This window comes from Pelodiscus sinensis, chromosome 7, assembly GCF_052426305.1.
Source record: "Pelodiscus sinensis isolate ZL-2025 chromosome 7, ASM5242630v1, whole genome shotgun sequence".
Classification (NCBI taxonomy): Eukaryota; Metazoa; Chordata; order Testudines; family Trionychidae; genus Pelodiscus; species Pelodiscus sinensis.
The window spans coordinates 60,526,600-60,546,005 of NC_143058.1; the positions used below are offsets into that span (position 1 = coordinate 60,526,600).

At 45.4% G+C, this 19,406-nt stretch overlaps 1 protein-coding gene across 6 annotated transcripts in view; it reads right to left on the bottom strand.

The window, feature by feature from the left end:
• ERBB4 (erb-b2 receptor tyrosine kinase 4) overlaps window positions 1-19,406 on the bottom strand; it is a 923,012-nt gene that overhangs the window by 14,985 nt on the left and 888,621 nt on the right. For 3 of the 6 annotated variants that reach the window (XM_075933933.2, XM_075933934.2, XM_075933936.2), the window contains one exon: window positions 919-966. The exons of the other annotated variants lie outside the window; for them this stretch is intronic. In XM_075933933.2, the coding sequence (XP_075790048.1) occupies window positions 919-966 (48 nt within the window). The remainder of the gene's footprint in view (window positions 1-918; window positions 967-19,406) is intronic. 6 annotated transcript variants of the gene reach the window in all.

Here is a 19,406-nt window from a genome sequence, read left to right on the forward strand (position 1 = left end):
AGTGGTGCAAGAAAGGGCAAAATAAAATAACAGACTAAACACAGACATGGTGGCTCCTTTGGGTTCACATCAATGTGGGTTCGTTTTCTCAAATGTTCAAAGCCTCATCTAGGCCAGGGTTCTTGCCACCATTACTATCTCTGGTGAAGATACACAATGCCTATATCAGCATTGGAGGATCGGACCTTGGTGTTGGGCAGACTGGAACGCCAAGTCAATAATTATTTTGCATTTACACTGATGCAATCATACAAACTGCTGGCCACCAAGAGCAAATCCTCAGTCTATAAACAGCTAATAGTGAGCTATCCAGTAACCAGGACCATAATGTGTAATGCTCCTTAACTATTGGGCTGGCTAGAACAAATGCTGTCTTAAGAACAAACCTTAAATCCGACCTGCTGGAAACCTTCCTCCGGAAAGGAGAGAAAAGGCTCCAATTTCAGAACTGTTTTATTCAGAATGGTGCTGGTTCGGGTGTGAACAAGTAGCTACAGTCAATGAATGGTCATGTAAACCATATCTTATTTCCACTGGGAACTGAATTTTAGTTGGGTAAGATGCAATCCCATTGGCGCATCAACTCATTGGATTGGCTCAACCTAATAACTGCTTATCGGGATGAGCCTGTCAATTTCAGCATCATGACAAAACCGATCATCATCGAAATGCAGTCTCTATCAACTATGAGTTTGTATGAACTATGATCAGCCATTCTGGATACATAGTACCATAGAACTCTAATCCCAATCTGGATTCATCTGGAACCACAAAGAGCCCTTGTATGCTTGCCCAATTTACTCCAGTGCCAAAAGTGACGAGAAAGAATACAGAGGCTGGCCAATTTATGAAGAAATGTGTAGGTTTAAAATGATGAAAAAAACCCTACAGGATGAAGGTTGATTGTGAAATACTTACTCCTGACATAGGGGCGTAGGCAGGAGGAGGGCTGTGTCCAATTTCACTCTAATAGGAAAGAAAAATGGAATGATGGATATAAGAAGCAGTCACATGAGCTATATGAACTAATGGGGGGAAAAACATGCACAACAGTGAAGTTCACTGAAGAGGGGTCAATTCCAATCATTCCTACTCAAGCAAAACTTCCAGTGAAGTCCGCAAGCCTCCAGTGTCAGCGGGAGTATTACCCTAGTAAGGGCTGCAGGATGTGTCCCCAGCTGATTAAGAATGGGTGGTACACTTTCTGAGAGATGAGCGTGTTCTGCCAGTATCCTTGGTGTAATTTGCAAAAGGAGAGATTTACATAGAGAATGATGTATACATAAAGAAGCCATGTACGGCCCAGAAATTCTGACTTCAAAGGGGTGTGGAATGCCACAGTTTCTAAACAGCCTACTCTATAGAGAGGTTTCCTTTTCCACTCTTAGCAACCAACAAGGACTGGGTAAGAGCTATGGGAATTCTGAATCCAGGTAGAGGGTGGGCTCAGGTGGATTTCACCCATCTTTGTACCTGCAGGAGATGGAGAAGCTCTTGTCCTTGCTTACCTAGCCTTGGGGAGAGTGGGGGAGGGTCTCAGTAGGATTGCCAAACCTCTGGGATTATCCAGAAGTCTCCAGGAATTAAAGTTTCAATCATACAATGAAACCTCAAAGAATGCAGCCAACCAAAATTGGCAACCCTGAAGGCTCTCTTAGTTCTGAGAGGCTATGTCTACACTGGTGGCTTCTTGCGCAAGAAAACGTCCACAGAGCCATGTGTGAGCTGTGTTTTTGCACATGGCAGTGTGGACGCTCTCTTGCGCAAGAAAGCTCTGATGGCCATTTTAGCCATAGGACTTTTTTGGGTAAGAAATCGCTGCCGAGCGTCCACACTGCCCTCTTGCACAAGAGCTCCTGCACAAGAGAGCTTACACCTTGCACAAGGAGCCATCTCTTACCATGCTGTACTGTAAATTTCATTGTGCAAGAGCGGGTGGGCAGTGTAGACACTCTGCTGATTCTTGCGCAAGAATGGCCATACTTGCGCAATAACCCACCAGTGTAGACATAGCCAAAGTGCCCCCGTGGTCTCCTACGGGCCCTGGCAATGTCTGCAGTCTCAGCAGAGCTGCATGCTGGACCCTGGTCCAGATGTGGCCCCCTGCTCCTGACTCGTCTCCTAGTCCTCAACTCCTACCCCCCAGCATACCTCATATGCAAGGAATTTCAAGGTAGTCCTTGAAAAGGAGCATATGGCTGCCTTCTACAGTGCCTGTGCTAAGGGAATCTTCCCCCAGCTTGGTATAGGACCCCTGCTCATAGCTATGCTTCGTTTAATGGGCCAGTGTGGCAGGCAGGTGCTCATACCAGGCCTGCATACACTAGAAGCTGTGCACATTTTTGGAAAAAGGTTTTATTTTCATTCTTTTTTTAAAATTGTTTTTGATTAAAAAATAGTTGAAATATTTTATTTAGATGCATTTGTTTTGATTCAATGAGGAAAAAATGTGGCTCTTTTTCAAGTGGAAAAAGGAGGGGTGAGAGGGAATGTTACACAAGGTAGGGGAAAAAAGCTTTTCTCATGCAAAAAATGCATGCAGATTTAGCAAACACCAATATTGAAGAAAGTTCACTTTCTTTTTCTACTCCATGTGGTGAGTGGCTAGGAGTACAGAGGGACAGCAACAAGCTGGAGGAAGAGGCAGTAATGGCCCATAACCACTAGAGCACACTCTTTTATAGAAGTTGGAATTGCTCCTAGGAATACTGAAGCTCCCATTCCTCTGCTGTCAGCAAACCATGCAGAAATAATTTTCCCTCCTCCCCGGCCGTGCATGCGCATCATGATACTGTCTTTAATTCTGTGGTGAAATATTATTTTGAATCTTCTGATTCTTCTCAGAGAAAGAGAGTATCCAGGAGGGAGAGGTGTAATCTTCACCCATGCAGCACAATGGAACAAGACCATCAACAGCTCAGTGAGAATTTACAGGCTAAAGAAAGAAGCACTCAAAATGTTTGTCTGCAAAACTGAAACAGCTGTTGGTATGACACTGGAGAGTCAACGACATGCTTTCAGGCCCACCAAACCTTTCAGGTGGCACCTACAGGAGAGCCTTCTGGCTTTCAACTGAGAAACTCCCCACTGAGCTATGAATTGCATCTTTTGAGGGACCAAAGAACAATTCAAAGAGCAGCACAGACATTATTTGCTTTTGTAGTAGTTTACTTGAAGAGCTCCTGGATCTGAGCTTCCAGAGTTGAAGCCAGGAAGGAGAGGAAATAATCCTCAAGCACTCTACAATTATTCTGGGGGTGCTGGCTGACCGGGGTAGAGCACAGGGCTCTGGCTGGAGGCAGGAAACGCTTGGCTATGGTTAAGTCTTTATCAAATAGTTGACTACTTCTGACGGCCAGAGCTGATGTACAACTTTGGCTCTGTAAACAGGGTTCTTTCTGAGCCAGCTGTGGCTGCTGCCAGCTCTAGAAAGGAGGATGATACAAGCTGCAAAGGAAAGCACTGCCCGAGGCAGGAGAATAAAGAGGACGTAGCAGAGACAGGTCCGACAACCTTTCTTGGTCACTCTTCAATGTGAAAAAAAATCTCTGAGTAGAATGAGCTGCAACACATTGTTAAATGAAACCTTGAGAACCTTGGCAGCTTCCACAGTTCTTGCATGATGTCTGATGGATGGACTGACTCACAGTGCCTATGAGGGGAGCCGAGATGGAGGACAGCTTCAGGACTTCTGCATCTACGTCTAGAGCTATTTGCAATATGCATGCACTGTGGCTCTAGGGTTATCAAGAGGCTTATGCTTGAGCATGCAGGGATGTAATCCAAGCAGTTCCTCAAGAAATCCATTTGGAAACACTTGGAAGAGAGGAAAGTGATCAGGAACAATCAACATGGATTCACCAAGGGTAAGTCATGCCTGAGCAAACTGATTGCCGTCTATACCTGGCTCTTTAGAGATGAGGAAGGCGGTGGATGTGATATACCTTGCCTTTTGCTGGAAAGATTACTATGGGAGACCGTATCAAAAGCTTTGCTAGTTAAAGAAGTATGGCCTAGAAGAATGGACTGACTGATAAGTGGGCTAGACAGCAGGCTGGATCATCAGGCTCAACAGGTAGTGATCAACAGCTCAATTTCTAGTTGGTGGCCAGTATGAAACAGCGTGCCCTAGGCTCTTTACTGGGGTTGGTTTTGTTCAACATCTTCATTAATGGTCTATATAATGGGTTGGGTTGAATCCTCAGAAAGCTCACAGATGACACCAACCAGTGGGGAGAGGTACATACGCTGGAGGGATAGGGTCCAGAGTGACCTAGACAAATTGGAGAATTGGGCCAATAGAAATCTGATGAGGTTCAACAAGGACAAGTGCAGAGTCCTACACATAGGATAGAAGAATCCCAAGCACTGCTATAGGATGGGAACTGATTGGCTAAACAACAGTTGTATAGAAAAGGACCTGGGGATTAGAGTGGATGAGAAGCTGGATATGAGCCAGCAGGGTGCCCTTGTTGCCAAAAAGGCTAATGGCCCATCTGGGTGCATTAGTAGGAGCATTGCCAGCAGATCTAGAGAAGTGATTATTCCCCTTTATTCACTACTGGTGAAACCATATCTGGAGTAATGCATTCAGTTTCGGGATCCACGCTACAGAAAGGATGTAAACAAAAGGGACAGAGTCCAGCAGTAGGTAATGGAAATGATGAGGGCTTTGGGGCACATGAATTATGAGCAGAGGCTGAGGGATTTGGGCTTATTTAAAATGCAGAAGAGAAGAGTGAGGGGGGATTTGATAGCAGCCTTCAACTACCTGAAGGGGCGGGTCCGAAGTGGATGGAGCCAGATTATTCTCAGTAGTGACAGATGGCAGAACAAGGAGCAATGGTCTCAAGTTGCAGTGGAGAAGGTCTAGGTTGGATGTTAGGAAAAACTATTTCCCTAGGAGGGTGGTGAAGCACTGGGATGGGTTACTTGGGGAGATGGTGGAATCTCCATCCCTAAAGGTTTTAAGTCCCAGCTTGACAAAGCCCTGGCTGGGATGATTGAGTTCGGATTGGTCCTGTTTTAGCAGGGGGGTGGACTCAATGACCTCCTGAGGCCTCTTCCAGCCCTCGGATTCTTGTTCATCATGAATGAGTGCAGGATAGATTTCTAGAGAGAAGGAAGCTACTGGTTTTGCAGCTGTCTCCCTAACCCTTTCCTGACCCACAGAAAAAAGGAGCTGCCAGGAGAAGAGACACCAGAAGATGTTTTACATGAGTGTTCGCACAGCGGAGACACATCATGACCTGCAGTTTGCACTGATCAGTTTGAGAGTCGGGGTCACTTCCAACCATCTCAAAGCTGGGCACTGGGCACTGGAGCGTATGCTTTTAAGCAGGGCAGTCATGGGTATGAGAGAAGGAGAGCTGCCCACTGAGATCTGTACTGTACTGGTCTTGTCTGTTCTCCAGACCTAACGTCATCTCTCAGGCCTTTTATCCCGAGGCTGGGAGCTGGCAACAAGACTGCAACTGATCAGGAGATGGATAAAGGTTGGGGAAACGTCCTTCCTGAGCCACCAGCTACTGATCAGAACTATGAACAGTGGCTGTTACTGCATCAGCTAATGCCCGGGAAGAACTAGCACGCTGGTTCTTGTGCTCAAAAGAAAATCCCTTTCTCCTACACAGCTACAATCAGGGAAGATTCCTGGCCTACCCAAAAAAGATGGGACTGAAGGGGAGACAGGCAGGAGTCTGTGGATAAGGCAGACAGGCCCTTTGTGAATCCAGAACGAGGGAGCAATGATTTAAGAGGGCACTCTCAGAAACAGCAAAGAACCCGATTCGGGGCTGGGAGTTCTCTAGCTATCTCTCAGTGCCCCATTCTTGTCTTTATCTGTTGTCCGATCAGCTCATCTTCCTTCCTGCTGTCCAGGACATGAGAAAAGTGTAAGAGAGTTAGAGGCCAGATGAACCGTGAGTATGAACCAACACAAGGCTCCTCTGTCTCTAGGCTGCAGTAAGGAAGAAAAAAAATTGAGTGAACAGGTTTAATAGGTAGCAGGTTTAAAACAAAGAAAAGGAAGTTTTTCTTCACTCAGCACATAGTCAACCCGTGGAACTCCTGGCCAGAGGAAGTGGTGAAGGCTAGGACTTTAACCGGGTTCAAAAAAGAGCTAGATAGCTATTGATGGACCTAACCTCCATGAATCTATTAGCCAGGATGGGTAGGAATGGCGGCCCTAGCCTCTGTTTGTCTGGAGGTGAGTGACAGGGAAGGGATCACGAGAGGATTATCTGTTCTGTTCCCTCCCTCTGGGGTGTCTGGTATTGGCCGCTGTGGGCAGACAGGATAATAGGCTAGATGGATCTTTGGTCTGACCCAGCATGGCCCTTCTTATGTAACAAGGCAGTAAGGCAGCAAGAGATCTTGTTTCTTCCAATTGAGGGTATGTCTACACTACCCCCCTAGTTCGAACTGGGGGTAATGTAGTCATACAGAGTTGCAAATGAAGCCCGGGATTTGAATTTCCCGGGCTTCATTTGCATAAAGCCAGCCGGCGCCATATTTAAATGCCGGCTAGGTCGGACCCCGTGCCGCGCGGCTACATGCGGCACGAACTAGCTAGTTCGGATTAGGCTTCCTATCCGAACTAGCTGTATGCCTCGTGAAACGGGGTCCGACCTAGCCGGCATTTAAAAATGGTGCCGGCCGGCTTTATGCAAATGAAGCCCGGGAAATTCAAATCCCGGGCTTCATTTGCAACTCCGTATGACTACATTATCCCCCCTAGTTCGAACTAGGGAGGTAGTGTAGACATACCCTGAGAGACTTCTAAGTGGACTATTATTCAGTTTGAATGGAACCATATTTGCATAACAGGGAAGGACAATATGCACCGCAATAGGGCCCCAATTCTTGTTTGTTCTAAGATGACCTGCCCATTGTTTTGCTTTGTTTGACTATTCATGAATCATGCAATCATCTCTAACAGCTCCTCTATGCTGTCTCCATATTCTCTTGGCTATTATGCTTTCCATTAAATAGACACGGCATAACAGAATAATGCATTACAGGATCCTCTTAGGAACAAATTAACTAACCCCCTTGGATTGGGGTTATCATAAGACCTCTGGAGAGGACCTACCAACATTTAAGATAGCTTACACTCACAACCTCCGGTCAGACACTTGTACACTACACATGCTGCCAAATAAACTCACTGTAATGATGTTTTCCGCATGCATTTCCTTTATTTCACCATAAAAGCTACTCATAGAATACTCACCATAGAGTATTAAACAAGGCTCCTTTTTTGTATCTATTATCTGAGCAGTTTCTTTAATGATGGCAAAAAATAAAATGAATGTACAAAGTGCCAGAGTCATTCTTCCAAATAAGGAGGCAAAGAGAACAGCTGTGGCGCAAATTAGTGAGGTTGAAAATGCGATATAATTGGTGTTTAAATGTCATTAAATTGCCTGCTAATTACAATGTGATGTCATCATTTTGTAGGCTTCAGAACCCGCTTTTTGTACTTCAGCCAACTTTTATTTTATTGTGTTACTTGTAGTTGGCCAGCAAATTACATTTTGGCAGGTGGGGGTAAGCGGCCAGGAATATTTTTATATTTCCAAGGGTGAAGTTTCAATAGCTGAAATTATAATTCTGATACAAATCATGTTGTGAATTATTATGGTTTTGGCATTTGGTTTGTCCTTGCTTTTTAGACACTGATTTTTTAAAAGAAATGCTTTAGAACAAGTAGGGTCTGACGGGTAGAAAAGTAACACAACTCTATATATGGTGTACTGTCTCTCTCCCCTCACATATAGGGCCTAGATTTCTGAAAGCATCTTATTCTGCTCCATGGCTGAGTGCATAACTTGAAATCCTGCTTAAGGAAGTTTGATTATTAGAGAGCACATATTCTGTGCTTCCTAAAAACCAGTCCTTTCTATAGAAAATATCGCACGCCGGGTACTGAAAAATCAATAGCCACTTCAGAAGATGTAGACAGGCATCTATGCTATATGCATCCCCTAAATTTAAACCCTGATTACAAGCTATGGAGAACCCAGCATTTCTAATGGCCAGTCAGCACCCCTGACAAGGAACATGTGAGGTTCCACGTTTTTTGTCTCTGACTCTATTTGTAGCACAAAGCAAAGTACAACAGGCAGAACATTAAAATAGGCAAAAGCAATCCCTATGACTTTCCAGAGAGCCTTGTGGTATTAAATGCCAATGACCTAGGAGCTGGTGTGACTTCTAACATGCATGTAAAACAAGCCTCAATAAAAACAAACATACATAACTAGGCATTGGTTTGTGTTATTGCTCTCTGTCTGCTAATCTGCCTTCCTTTTCCTGGCCTTTGCAGTCTCTCTCACTCAATAGCTCATCTCTTCATAGCCTGGACACAACATTATTGTGGGGGTGCGTTACAGTGTAAGGAAACCAAAGACAAACCATTCACATCACACCTATGTGAATAGCACCTCATTCGCCTCTCCTTTCATTCTGTTCTGCTGATACTGTGGGACTGTGCCCACCTTATCCTTCCAAGTGGTTTTTCTCATACTCCATTTCCAGCAGCCCCTTCTGCAGTATCTAAGGGACCACTGCATTTTTCCCACTTCCCTCCCCTTGACGAGGCTGACTGGACACACAGCCGTCCCCAGAGCGGCACTCAATGCTTTTCATGTGGCAGGAGGTGCTAAGAAGCAGCGAGTCCTGAGCCTACCAGTTGGGATTCAGGGTGCTCACCACCACACACACGTCCCTGGCCTGGTGAGGACCCAGCACCCCCAAGCTGTGTTCTTTCCCACAGCAGCTCTGAGCGCCTATGGGCTGTGGGGTTTCACTGCTGTCAGGCATGAACCACAAACGTTTGGTCCTACTTCTTGTGCTAAACCCATCCTACCGTTACATAAGAATATAAGAACAGGCATACTGGGTCAGACCAACAGCCCATACTGCCCAGTATCCTGTCTGCTGACAGTGGCCAATAGCAAATACCCCAGAAGGAAGGAACACAACAGGCAAGCCTCACGTGATCCCTCCCCTGTCACCCACCTCCAGCAAAACAGTGGGTAAGGACACCATTCCTACCCATCCTGGATAATAGCCATTGATGGACCTCACCTCCATGAATCTATCTGGATCTCTTTTGAACCCTGTTAAAGTCGTAGCCTTCACCACATCCAGTGGCAAGGAGTTCCACAAGTTGACTGTGTGATGATTGAAGAAAAACTTCCTTTTGTTTGTTTTAAACCTGCTGCCTATTACAGACAGGCAGATTCTATTCACCTCAAGCTGAGCAGCACCTACCTCTGCAAATAGCCGTGCTATGGCAGACACACCCATGCTGGCTTTGCTGGTGCTAGGCCACTCAAAAAAGTAGCATGGCAATGGTACAGACCTGATTACTGACCGGGGGAGGGGCAGGCAGGCCTGTACTCAGGCAAAGTACTTGTGTTAGCTTGGGCACAGCTACCACATGTCTGTCTGTCTGTCTGTCCAGGATGGGAGGTGCACTCTACTGCAACATAGCTCTATCCAATGAGACAGCATAAGGAGCCAGGTGCTAGCTAGCAGATGTGTGGCTAATACTTTCTCTTAACTGCTTCATTGTTGATCCTTCACTCCAGTATCTGTACTGCCATGTGGTTCTGCTGCATTCATTGGCTAGCTCCAGAGAACACTCGGATATGTACTGTCCAGTGATCAGAGGTGCATTTTGCCCGATGACCTTGGCAATTTATGTAGCAGCGAGGTGTTGCAGAAATCTCAGGCAGTCAGCCTCAGAAAGGGGAAGGGGAAGGATAAATGAGGCAGGCCGGCTGGCAAAGTGCTCGGTATCGTGATGTGTGTCCTACTGAAATGACTCACTAACAGAGCTAGTGAAAAAAAATTGCTGGTACATATTTGGAATTAAAAAAAAATAGCTTTTAGCACAGAGCAAAACTTTTCATTGTGGTTGAAATGTTCTAGTTTAAAATAAATAAATAAATACAAATTAAAAAACTGATAAAAACAAAAATAAAACACTCCCCAAAAACAAAAAAACCCACAACAATCCCAGAAATTAAAAATAAAAAATTTTGTACAGGAAAATTTTCAGGGTTTTATTCTGGTTAAAAATCCCTCTTGTTTAAGCCATAGTTTGTTTGGGTTTATTTTTTAAAGTGAAAAACCACAAACTTTCCACAGGAAATAAAGACTATGCTTCGGAATTCATAAACAGCTCTGCTTCGTGGTGCTGAGAAAGGAAGCATCTGAGTTTAGCTGGCAGCAAGCTCTTTGAGTTTGATTTAATAAAAAGGGAAAAATCATCTCAGGATTTCTCGCTCTCTCTCATGTAAAACTCTCCCTTCCCCACTTCCTTATGCCCGGTTGCATAGTTATTTACACCCCTGCAACATGAATGCAACGTAGGAGTAAAATATTTGCACATCCAAATGCCATTTCATACCCACTTAGCACAGGAGTAAAAGATTGCACAACCTCCACAGCAGGCCACGGTTTGTGGTATCTCTGACACATGCATTTCAGATCTCACATGTCCTTTGTCTACATCCCTGTGAGAAATTCCATGCCAGGCCTGCTTGTACTACAGAACAGATGATCAACAGGAACTGTCTTGATAGAAACCGAGTGAGTATTCAGGCTTAAGTCACCAACTGTAACCTCCTAAATGTACCTGACTGCACAGCTGCTGCTGCTGTAAGCATAAAGATTTCAGCAGTCCGGCTGGAATAAGGACAGCTGGTTTATGCCAGTGGATCTGAATTAAATGCTTTGGATACTCGTGTCGTGTGCCAACGAACAAACAACAGGTAGCTGTCCCATCCACCCAGAGCAAATACCAGTTACATTTCAAAGGAACAGGCTGGTATTTACAACTGCTCCAAACTGAAATGGAATTGAAATAGGAAACAGCTCCCCAGGGGGACCATCCACCTCTTCCCAGAACTATCCTGGCCTTCTGCTGAACACTGAACAGTTTACTCTGCTCTGCTTACCTACAACTCACAGTAAATATATCTGACCCTGAACCAACCCGAGGAAGGGACATTTTGTAAAACAAACCTGGTCTATATAAAGAGACACATAAATGAACTGAAATACCTACAGTTCCCTGCAGCCCAACAGGGCTGAGTCAACCAACCTGTCCTTCCAAAGAAGATACAGTATGTTCCCTTCAGCTTATTGCACATGGGAATTTCGGAGGCAACCTTAAAACCCAACATCCGGGCTGCAACGATTCCAGGGAAATCCCGGAATCTTGTTACAGAACGTTCCCTGGAATCTTTAAGATGACAGCTTGGCCCCTTGCTCTTGGGCAATCTGGAGCAGAACAAAGGGTTTGGAAATTCACCCAATTAGGGCAGAAGTGCGTTTCCCCAGTGTTGTGGCTGGTGCACCAAAAACAGGAGGGGCAAGTCAGAGCGTTTGCTACTCTGGCAATGACTGGCAGGCTCTATGGCCTCTGAGGTTGCTCCAATGCATGCTGGGGGCTCAAATGGCCCAAGCTATACCCAAAAGTGTGAGCTTTGGCTGCTGACGCTAAGCCGCTACAGCCTCTACAATCCTTAAAGGACAGATCTACCTTCTGCAACCCTTCCTGACCCTGGACCAGCTGCCCATTCCAACCAAGCAAGCAACAGCAGCTCTCCTTCCCTACCTGCTTAGGAAAAGCTGGGCAGAACAGCTTCTTTGTGCAGCTTGGCTTGTATTCGTGGGTGTATGGACCACGCAAGGTGCTGACTCTGCCAAAGGGCCGGGAAGGTCAAAGTGCACAGTGCAGTCCCCACAAAGCAACAACGTTGACCTCAGCTGTGGGCGTGTGCCTCTTTCAAAACCCACCGATTTGTATTACCCAGTCGGCATTCTTGTGTCCCTCACCACCGAGCCAAGGCAGGCAGCAGCAAGACCTCCACTGTATTTGCAAGTGAACTCAGGCACAGTTATTTTTGGAATGAGCTGCAGGGAAGCCTCAAAATTAGCACATCTACATTAGGGAAGCCTGCCTCAGACTCTCTCAATTTAGAGTCGCGGGAGGAGTGACTTGGCCATTCTATTTCGAAATAGCTATTTCAAAATAAGGTGTGTGAAATAAGGCTCCATTTCTACAGTCCCAGCTCCTCTGCATTGTCCCTTCTCTGCCAAATGTGCACATCTGGCTCCTTGCCATCTTTGGCATCACTCCCGCTATGGCCAAGAGCGGTGTCCCACAGTGCAAGCATGGAACAAATCTGTACCTTAGGAATGGGTTAGAGACCCACCACTCAGTACTGACCCATTGCTGTATAAGCAGAAATAGCAGCAGTGTCTTTTACCTAACAATGCTAGGTGTGAGCAACACATCAGCTATTAGTGTTGTTTTTTACGTTTCTTTCGAAAGCACTGTGGGTCACTTGAGGTTCTGCAGTTACTTAGTACCTGAATATTTCTGACAACAGAGCGAAATAGCCAATAAAAAGGACAGATTTATAACTATATCTTTCTAGTAAACTACAGTTCCCTCAAATGTTTTGATTTGGCAGTAAAATTCCATCAGGCTAGATTACTCTACATTTGACTTGGCGCTGTTGAGTGTCTTTAACCTGCCAGTTGTAGAGTAGCTGCCAGCTTTTTTTTTTATATGAGCGCGAAGGCAGCAAAAAAGGAGTCGGCGTCACTCCATGTTAACCAAATCATTTGCTTAGATATCTGAGGCTCCAGCTCTTAAGTTGGCTGTGTCCACTTAAGTGAGCTCAGTCAGAAGAAAAAAACCCCATAGGGGCAGCATTTTCTGCCTGTTCTGTGCGACTGAAGAAGAAAATAGAACATATTCTCCTCCACTGAAATTGCTAAAGTGGTTGGAGCTCTGGATTAGCCGTCAGGAAAATATGAGAGTCAGGGGTCTACTGGGGGGAAATTGCTTAGTCTGTCTGTTTCCTCTCCACCCTTTCTCTGGCTTTTTCACACCAAATGGAAGTCTTTAAGACAAGGACTGCTAAGGGCTATTTGCCCTATGAGGTATGACTGGAGAAGCAAGGCCGGTATATTTATTGGCTCATCACATGATTGAGCTACCTAATTAGCAGAGATGCTAAAGATTAAAAACGTAGGGGGGTTGAGTTTAGTGGGCAGATGCTAGGGTGGGGTTGGTGGACACAGAAAGCCAGACTAGATGATCTGATAACCCATTCTGGACCTCAAATTTAGGACTCTAAAATAGTATGAGCTGCTCTCTACAGTCTTGCTGGCTATAGCCTTGTCTTTGAATAATCAGAAGTGTTTTGCTGCATTTCTTTAAATATCTGTTGCGTGGACATGCTTGGAAATGCCATGCAAAACAAGCTAAAACCTTCCTAATAGCTAATTGGCTTTCATCATGCCATACCGACTTATGACCTAGGATTTTTTTTTCATTCAAAACTGCCATACTTTGTGTTAATACAATAGGGGTAGCAAATGGGCGGGTAGGAAAGCCAGTGGCGGGTAGGCTCCGTATGTGTCTCTAATCCCTCTTTTCCATTCCTCCTGATTCCCTGTAGAATAGTGATAGAAATGTAGCCGTGTTAGTCTGTAAAGTGCTACATAGTCCTGTTTTTTGTTCCTGATTCCCTGTCATTCTTGGTCCAATACCAGCTCCTTTTCATTGTACAACCAGCCGCTAACACTTGGCGCATCCTCTCCATTTAGAGGCGACGACTTCGTGGTTCAGTCAGGGACCACTGCGTAAAAGCAAGGTCAACAGCTTGACCTTTCCGCACTGGCTATTTTTATCGTAGCGAGGTAATGGCAGAGTCCGAACCACACCTTGGTACGCTGCTCTTCAACCAGAACTCTGAACTTCTGAGCAGACAATTTTTGCAAAGGAAGGAAGGTGAGAATAAAAACACCACATGCTTGTGATTTGTGATTGTGATCTGTTACCGGAAGAAAAAAAAAAAAGCATAATAGAAAGTTGATGAGGAGCACTCATAGCAACACCCTCACTACATAGCTAGTTTCCCCATTCTGTTTGATACAGTAATCAAAGGCTATTCTGAGCCTCTCAAAATGCCATCAACCCTCATTGAGAATGAAATAGAGCACATCTCCTCCAAAGCCTTTACAGGAGTAATCATTACTGCGGGCTGGCCTGAACAGGGAGCTCTAATAGATAAAGATGGAATTTAAAAAAAAAAAAAAAACTCCTAAAATCTGAATAGTAACTTGATGATAATCTCTCAATTTTGTTATGCAGAAGGATAAGAAACCCATAATTGTGCACTCTTGGGCTCTTAAAGCAAAGAATAGGCTTCTTGATGAGCTGCTGGGATGATTTAGAACAGGGCTGGGACTCTGGTGGCAATAATACTTTATCCAAATCAGTTGGAGAGCTATTTCTTTTAAAGTCATCATTAGCATTCTAAATCTAAACCTCCTCTGGATTCACTCCCACCCCACCCCCATCTAGCTTTGCTTCTTTTTATAGCTCAGATTTTTTCCGTTATCAGCACTTCACGAACAAGGAAGGCAGCATCTTTACATTGGCTATGGCCCACCTATTTTGAGGGGAGCATAATCCTTGGTCAGACTTCATCTACCACGATGCACCACAGCGTCCCCTCTTGATGGCCAGCTGTGATGCATCATGGGAGTTCTATGGTTTGCTGGGAGATGTAGTCCAGTTCAGAAGCAGCTGAGAAGGGGCACAAGGCACTCAAGTGCCATCTCTTCTTGAGACACCTAAATCAAGATTTCTGTTTTTTTCCCTTTCAGCCAAAAACTTGTATGTTTGGGGGGGATTCAGGGTTTTCCTCTCCCCCAAAATGTGACAATTTCCAAAGAATGTGCCACTTTTTTTGGTGAAAAAATGTCACTTACTCAAAAAAGCAGTTCCAAATTTTGAATCAGTCCTCAGCATTATTTCCTGACTCCTAGTCCACCTTCCTAGCATTGGAACTATGCAGAGCTGTCTGGTCTGCCTTTTCCAAGACTTTTTCCCACCCTCCAGCTCAGGTAGGTGTACAGTATGGACTGCCACACTCTGGCCCTTCCTATAGTGTTTCAGTTCCACTGCTTCTGTAGTCGAGAGTGATGAACACACTGCGGTCACTTCCTGGGCTGGCGACCCACAGCCCTTGTGACGAGGTGACTCCTGGTCCTGGAGCACATTTTAAAGTGTGCCATGTTGTGGAAGCTCATATATTTTGCACCATTCACTTGGTTAAATAGCAATCATTTGCATTATTGTGAACTACATTTTCAAATGCGCTGGGCACTCACAAGAGAGGAACGGGTTTTTATAAGAGCTCAGCTCCCATTTCAGCATCAAAATAAGTGTTCAAATTTCCAAAAACTCAGCATGCAGTTGACTGGGCTCTGGTGAAAATCTTGCAACATGGACAGTAACTCCTCACCCTCTCGCTTAGCCCTGGTCTGCACGAGGGCTTTATTTCAAAATAATGCCCACTTAAGTTGAATTAATAAGCAGAGCATCCGCTCTACCAAGCCCATTATTTCGAACTAACTGGCTGCTTATTTTGCAATCTGTACTCCTGCTTTTTTCAGGGAACAACACTAATTTCAAAATGGTTATTTCTGAATAGCATTAGTGTGGATGATCCCTAGAGTCATTCAAAGTAATTATTCCCCAGTGCTGCCTGGGGTTCTACGTGTTCACGTGAATGGAGCCTGCCTCAGACTAATTTCAAGGCTTTCCTGTAGTGTGGGCACATTAGTTCGAGTTTGTTATTTCAGGAGTTATCAAATCGATTTTAATTAGTGCGAAATAGTTTCTGAGTTTAAACATGGCCTTAATGCTGTTCCAGTGTGACGTCCCTGCCCCAGGAGTGAACATGCTCATTTAAAGGTGCCCCGTGCTCCCTTACACTGTTGTTACCGTGTCCACTTCTTGTAGGTATCTCCAGGAGGCAGTGAATTTATAGGAGACCCCCCCCCATCAGCTCCCTATCACCCCCAGTGCCTCCCAGCTGCCAGTGGACCACACTGGTCAGCCTCTCGCTCTTCCCCTTGCTGCAGCAATCAGCAGAAGTCAGGAGGTTGGGGAAGGAGGGAGGATGCGATGTGCTCTGGGGAGAAGGTAGACAGGGGCAGGAGGAAGCAGGCCTGGGGTGGACCAGGGACAGGGGTTGAGCATCACTGGCAACTTCAGCTGGGGAGCTGCCCCCCCGCAGGGACTCACAGATGCTTTGTGATCCAGCCCCGACCCTGCTGGGGAACAGTGCTTGGGAGGCCACTAACCCCCTGCAGAGCAGCCGTGCGGGAGGAGAGGGTGAGTCATGGCCTGGCTCTGCGGCTGAATACAGTTCTATGCATAATGTGCCATTCCCCCCCTTCCACCCCTCCATTTTGCGGGATGGGGGGCAAGAACACCAGAGCAGCAGCCCCCCACCCCAAGCAAGTTACAACTGAGGCAAGGGCAGCTGCACAACGTGCCCGGCCAATGGGAAGCAGGGCAGCTCTCTGGGCGACTCACCTCTGCAGGTCTCCCCTGGCAACCAGACCAGGCCCTGCGAGGGGGAAGCTCATTAGGGCCGGATTCAAAGCAGCCACTTGTTCCGGGTGATCCCTCAAAGCAGCTGGGGCTGCCAAGGCAGGCTGAGGGTGCCTCCTACCCCTCCCCCCCGGGCACAGAGACATTAGGGTGATGCTCACGGCACAGCAGGGAAGGCATTTACCCCAACCGGGCTCGGTTGGGGGCCTGCCTCTGGGGAGCTGCCCCGGCCATCCATCAGGCTCAGCTGGCTGTCTCCTGGCCCACAAACTGCCTGCAGCTGTACCAGGAGTGGAGCACCTGGACCTCTTCCATCTTCTGCCCCACTGCACGGGAGCGCCCAGCAGCAAGTGCATGGCCAGTCAGGAGCTGTACGGCTCTCATGGGTCGAGTTCCTTCCTGGGGAGGCGCCCCACAATCCACCCGCTAAGGAGCTGCCTCTCTCAGCTGCAGGGCTGTGCCCCTCCCTCCTGTGTGCATGCAGGGGCGAACAAACATCATTTTCCTCTTCTTGCTACGGTATTTGTTTAAAATTGTTTAACACTCAGATACGTGTTAAATGGCTTGTTTAGAACTGGTTATACCTTATATTGTTTAATACACTTGGTGCCTTTTGTCTGGCAAAGCTCTCTCCTTACAACCTAACCCCCCATCCCGGCCTTCTGGGAAATTGGATCCATTTAACATTGCTTCGCTGAAAGCCGCATTTTTCAGGAACATCATAACTATAACATTAAGCCAGGGGTTACTGTCTCCATCTTGTAGGGGTCTGAGCATGTTTTAAAACCCATCCCTATATCGGTGCCTCAAGGGGAAGTCTTTTCCAATGCTGCCCCCTCCTCCCTGAGGGTTGCGGGCATTTGAAAATCTGGGGCCTACTCTTCCCGCTGTGCTTTCTGAACAAAAATGCCTGACACTCGGATTGGAGACTCGCTGCATGCTTCCTCAGTGGAGTCGAGAAATATTGGGCAGGTACACCCTTTGCATCCACTGGCTTTTTGTTGGGCTGATGAAGCGGATCAGCTGCAAGCGCTCTTGTTTGTTCACAAAGCCAACAGCTTTCATAGAGGAGGCAGATGTACTGAGATTCCCTGTCACTGGTTTAACATCAAGGAGCGTTTCCACCCCACACACAGATAACTCTTGCGAACGACAGCTGCAGTCCTCTAGACGGGTTACTGTCCTGTGGTGGGATTATGAGCTCATGAATCCCAGAACAAATACCCCCAAAATGAGAACAGTTGATTCTGGATGTAAACATGGCTTGGGACCGTGTATGTCAGGGAAAAAACAAGAGGGACAAGATTAGCACTGCAGGCGCTGGTCTACACTAGGGCTTTAGTTCTAAATAACCCCTCTTACATCAAATTAATAATTGGAGTGTCCACCCTACTATTTTGAAATAACGGGCCACTTATTCCCCGAGGAACATAGGAGTACAGATTTCAGCATAATGCTAATGTCAAACCAGTTATTTCAAAATGGCGGTGGCGTTATTTCAAAATAACCACTCCCCAGAGTAAGTCCAGCTAATGACTCCCCAGTGTTTCCTGGGGCTCTAAGTCTGAGGCGGCGCTTCCACATTAACGGAGCCTGCCTTGGACTAATTTGAGGCTTCCCCATAGGGAGGACATGCAAGTTTGAGGTTGTTATTTTGGAAGTTATTAAATCGATTTTAGTTATTTTGAAATAGTTTCCTAGGGTGGACATAACCTAGTCCTGGTGTCTAGATGTTGAAGGTCATGTTACAAGAGTTGTCGTAGGGAAAGAGCCCACCCTTACTCACACTGCGCAGCACGGAGTAACACCGCTAATTTCCAAAGGACTGCTTACGGCGTGAGGTAATGTTGATCATCAGGCTAAGGAATCCATACTAAAAAGGTACCCTTCTCTAGCTAAGTCTGGCAGCATGTGTTTTGTTTGATCCCTACATATGAACTTCCCTCTCTTTTTTTTTCTGTCACAAATTTAGCATATTTTAAAGGGGCACAGTAAATTATCCTTCTTTTAGAATAAATCAGTAAATTGAACTGTGTGTATCTAATTTATTTTACATCAGCTTTGATGCTTGTTTATTTTCCTTTATTTTATACTCAGCCTAAACAATAAAATTAGACCCGACAGTTCCAATTTCTGTTTATAGCTAGGTTTGCTTTCTGGGTATTAAGCACAAAAACTACCTTGTTATGTTGGATTTCCAACACAGGGGTTAGAAATAGGCGCATGGTATTAGACATTTCCCAGGGACAAGGAGCTAAAACTGTTTCAAACTAGCCTTACAAAAAAAATTGATTAAACTCTAAAATCCATCCAAAACTTCTTAAGGGAGATGCAAAGCAGAAAGAGTAGAGGACATAGAATTAAAAAAATATATTTAAAAAGCAAGAAATGGTACCAAAACTAACTGGTAATATCCAAAAGGAGGTTCTTGATTACACAACTGATCTATAGATTTGACTTTGTACCAAATACTAAACCCACAAATTAAGGACAATGATAGAGTAGAGAAATATCTGGAACATTATCATTTAATGAAAGACATTCAGGATGGATTAGTAAAGGAAATGATTATTCCTAACAAAGTGTTTTGAAGAAGCAAGACAGCTAACAGAGGAACACTGTCAATATAATTTTCCTGAACTTTAAGATTGCCTTTGATACAGTATTTTATTAATCTACGAGCTCATCTGTTATGGTATTGGAAAGGAATTATAGCACTTGAATGAATAAGGCAATGACACAAACTAGTGGCAAGATATGTTGTGATTGCCAAAACTTACGAGAAGAAATTAACGAAACTGGATGCAAAGTTAAAAAACTAAGTTCTTGGTAGTATAAATAAAAGCATTAAGCCTTACATGAATCAGAGAGCTCCTGTCTTGCGGAGGAAATTGGATTAATAAAGAAGTCGCATTTGGGGAAAATAGAGACCATTCTGGTTGCTTTATGATGACTAAGATGC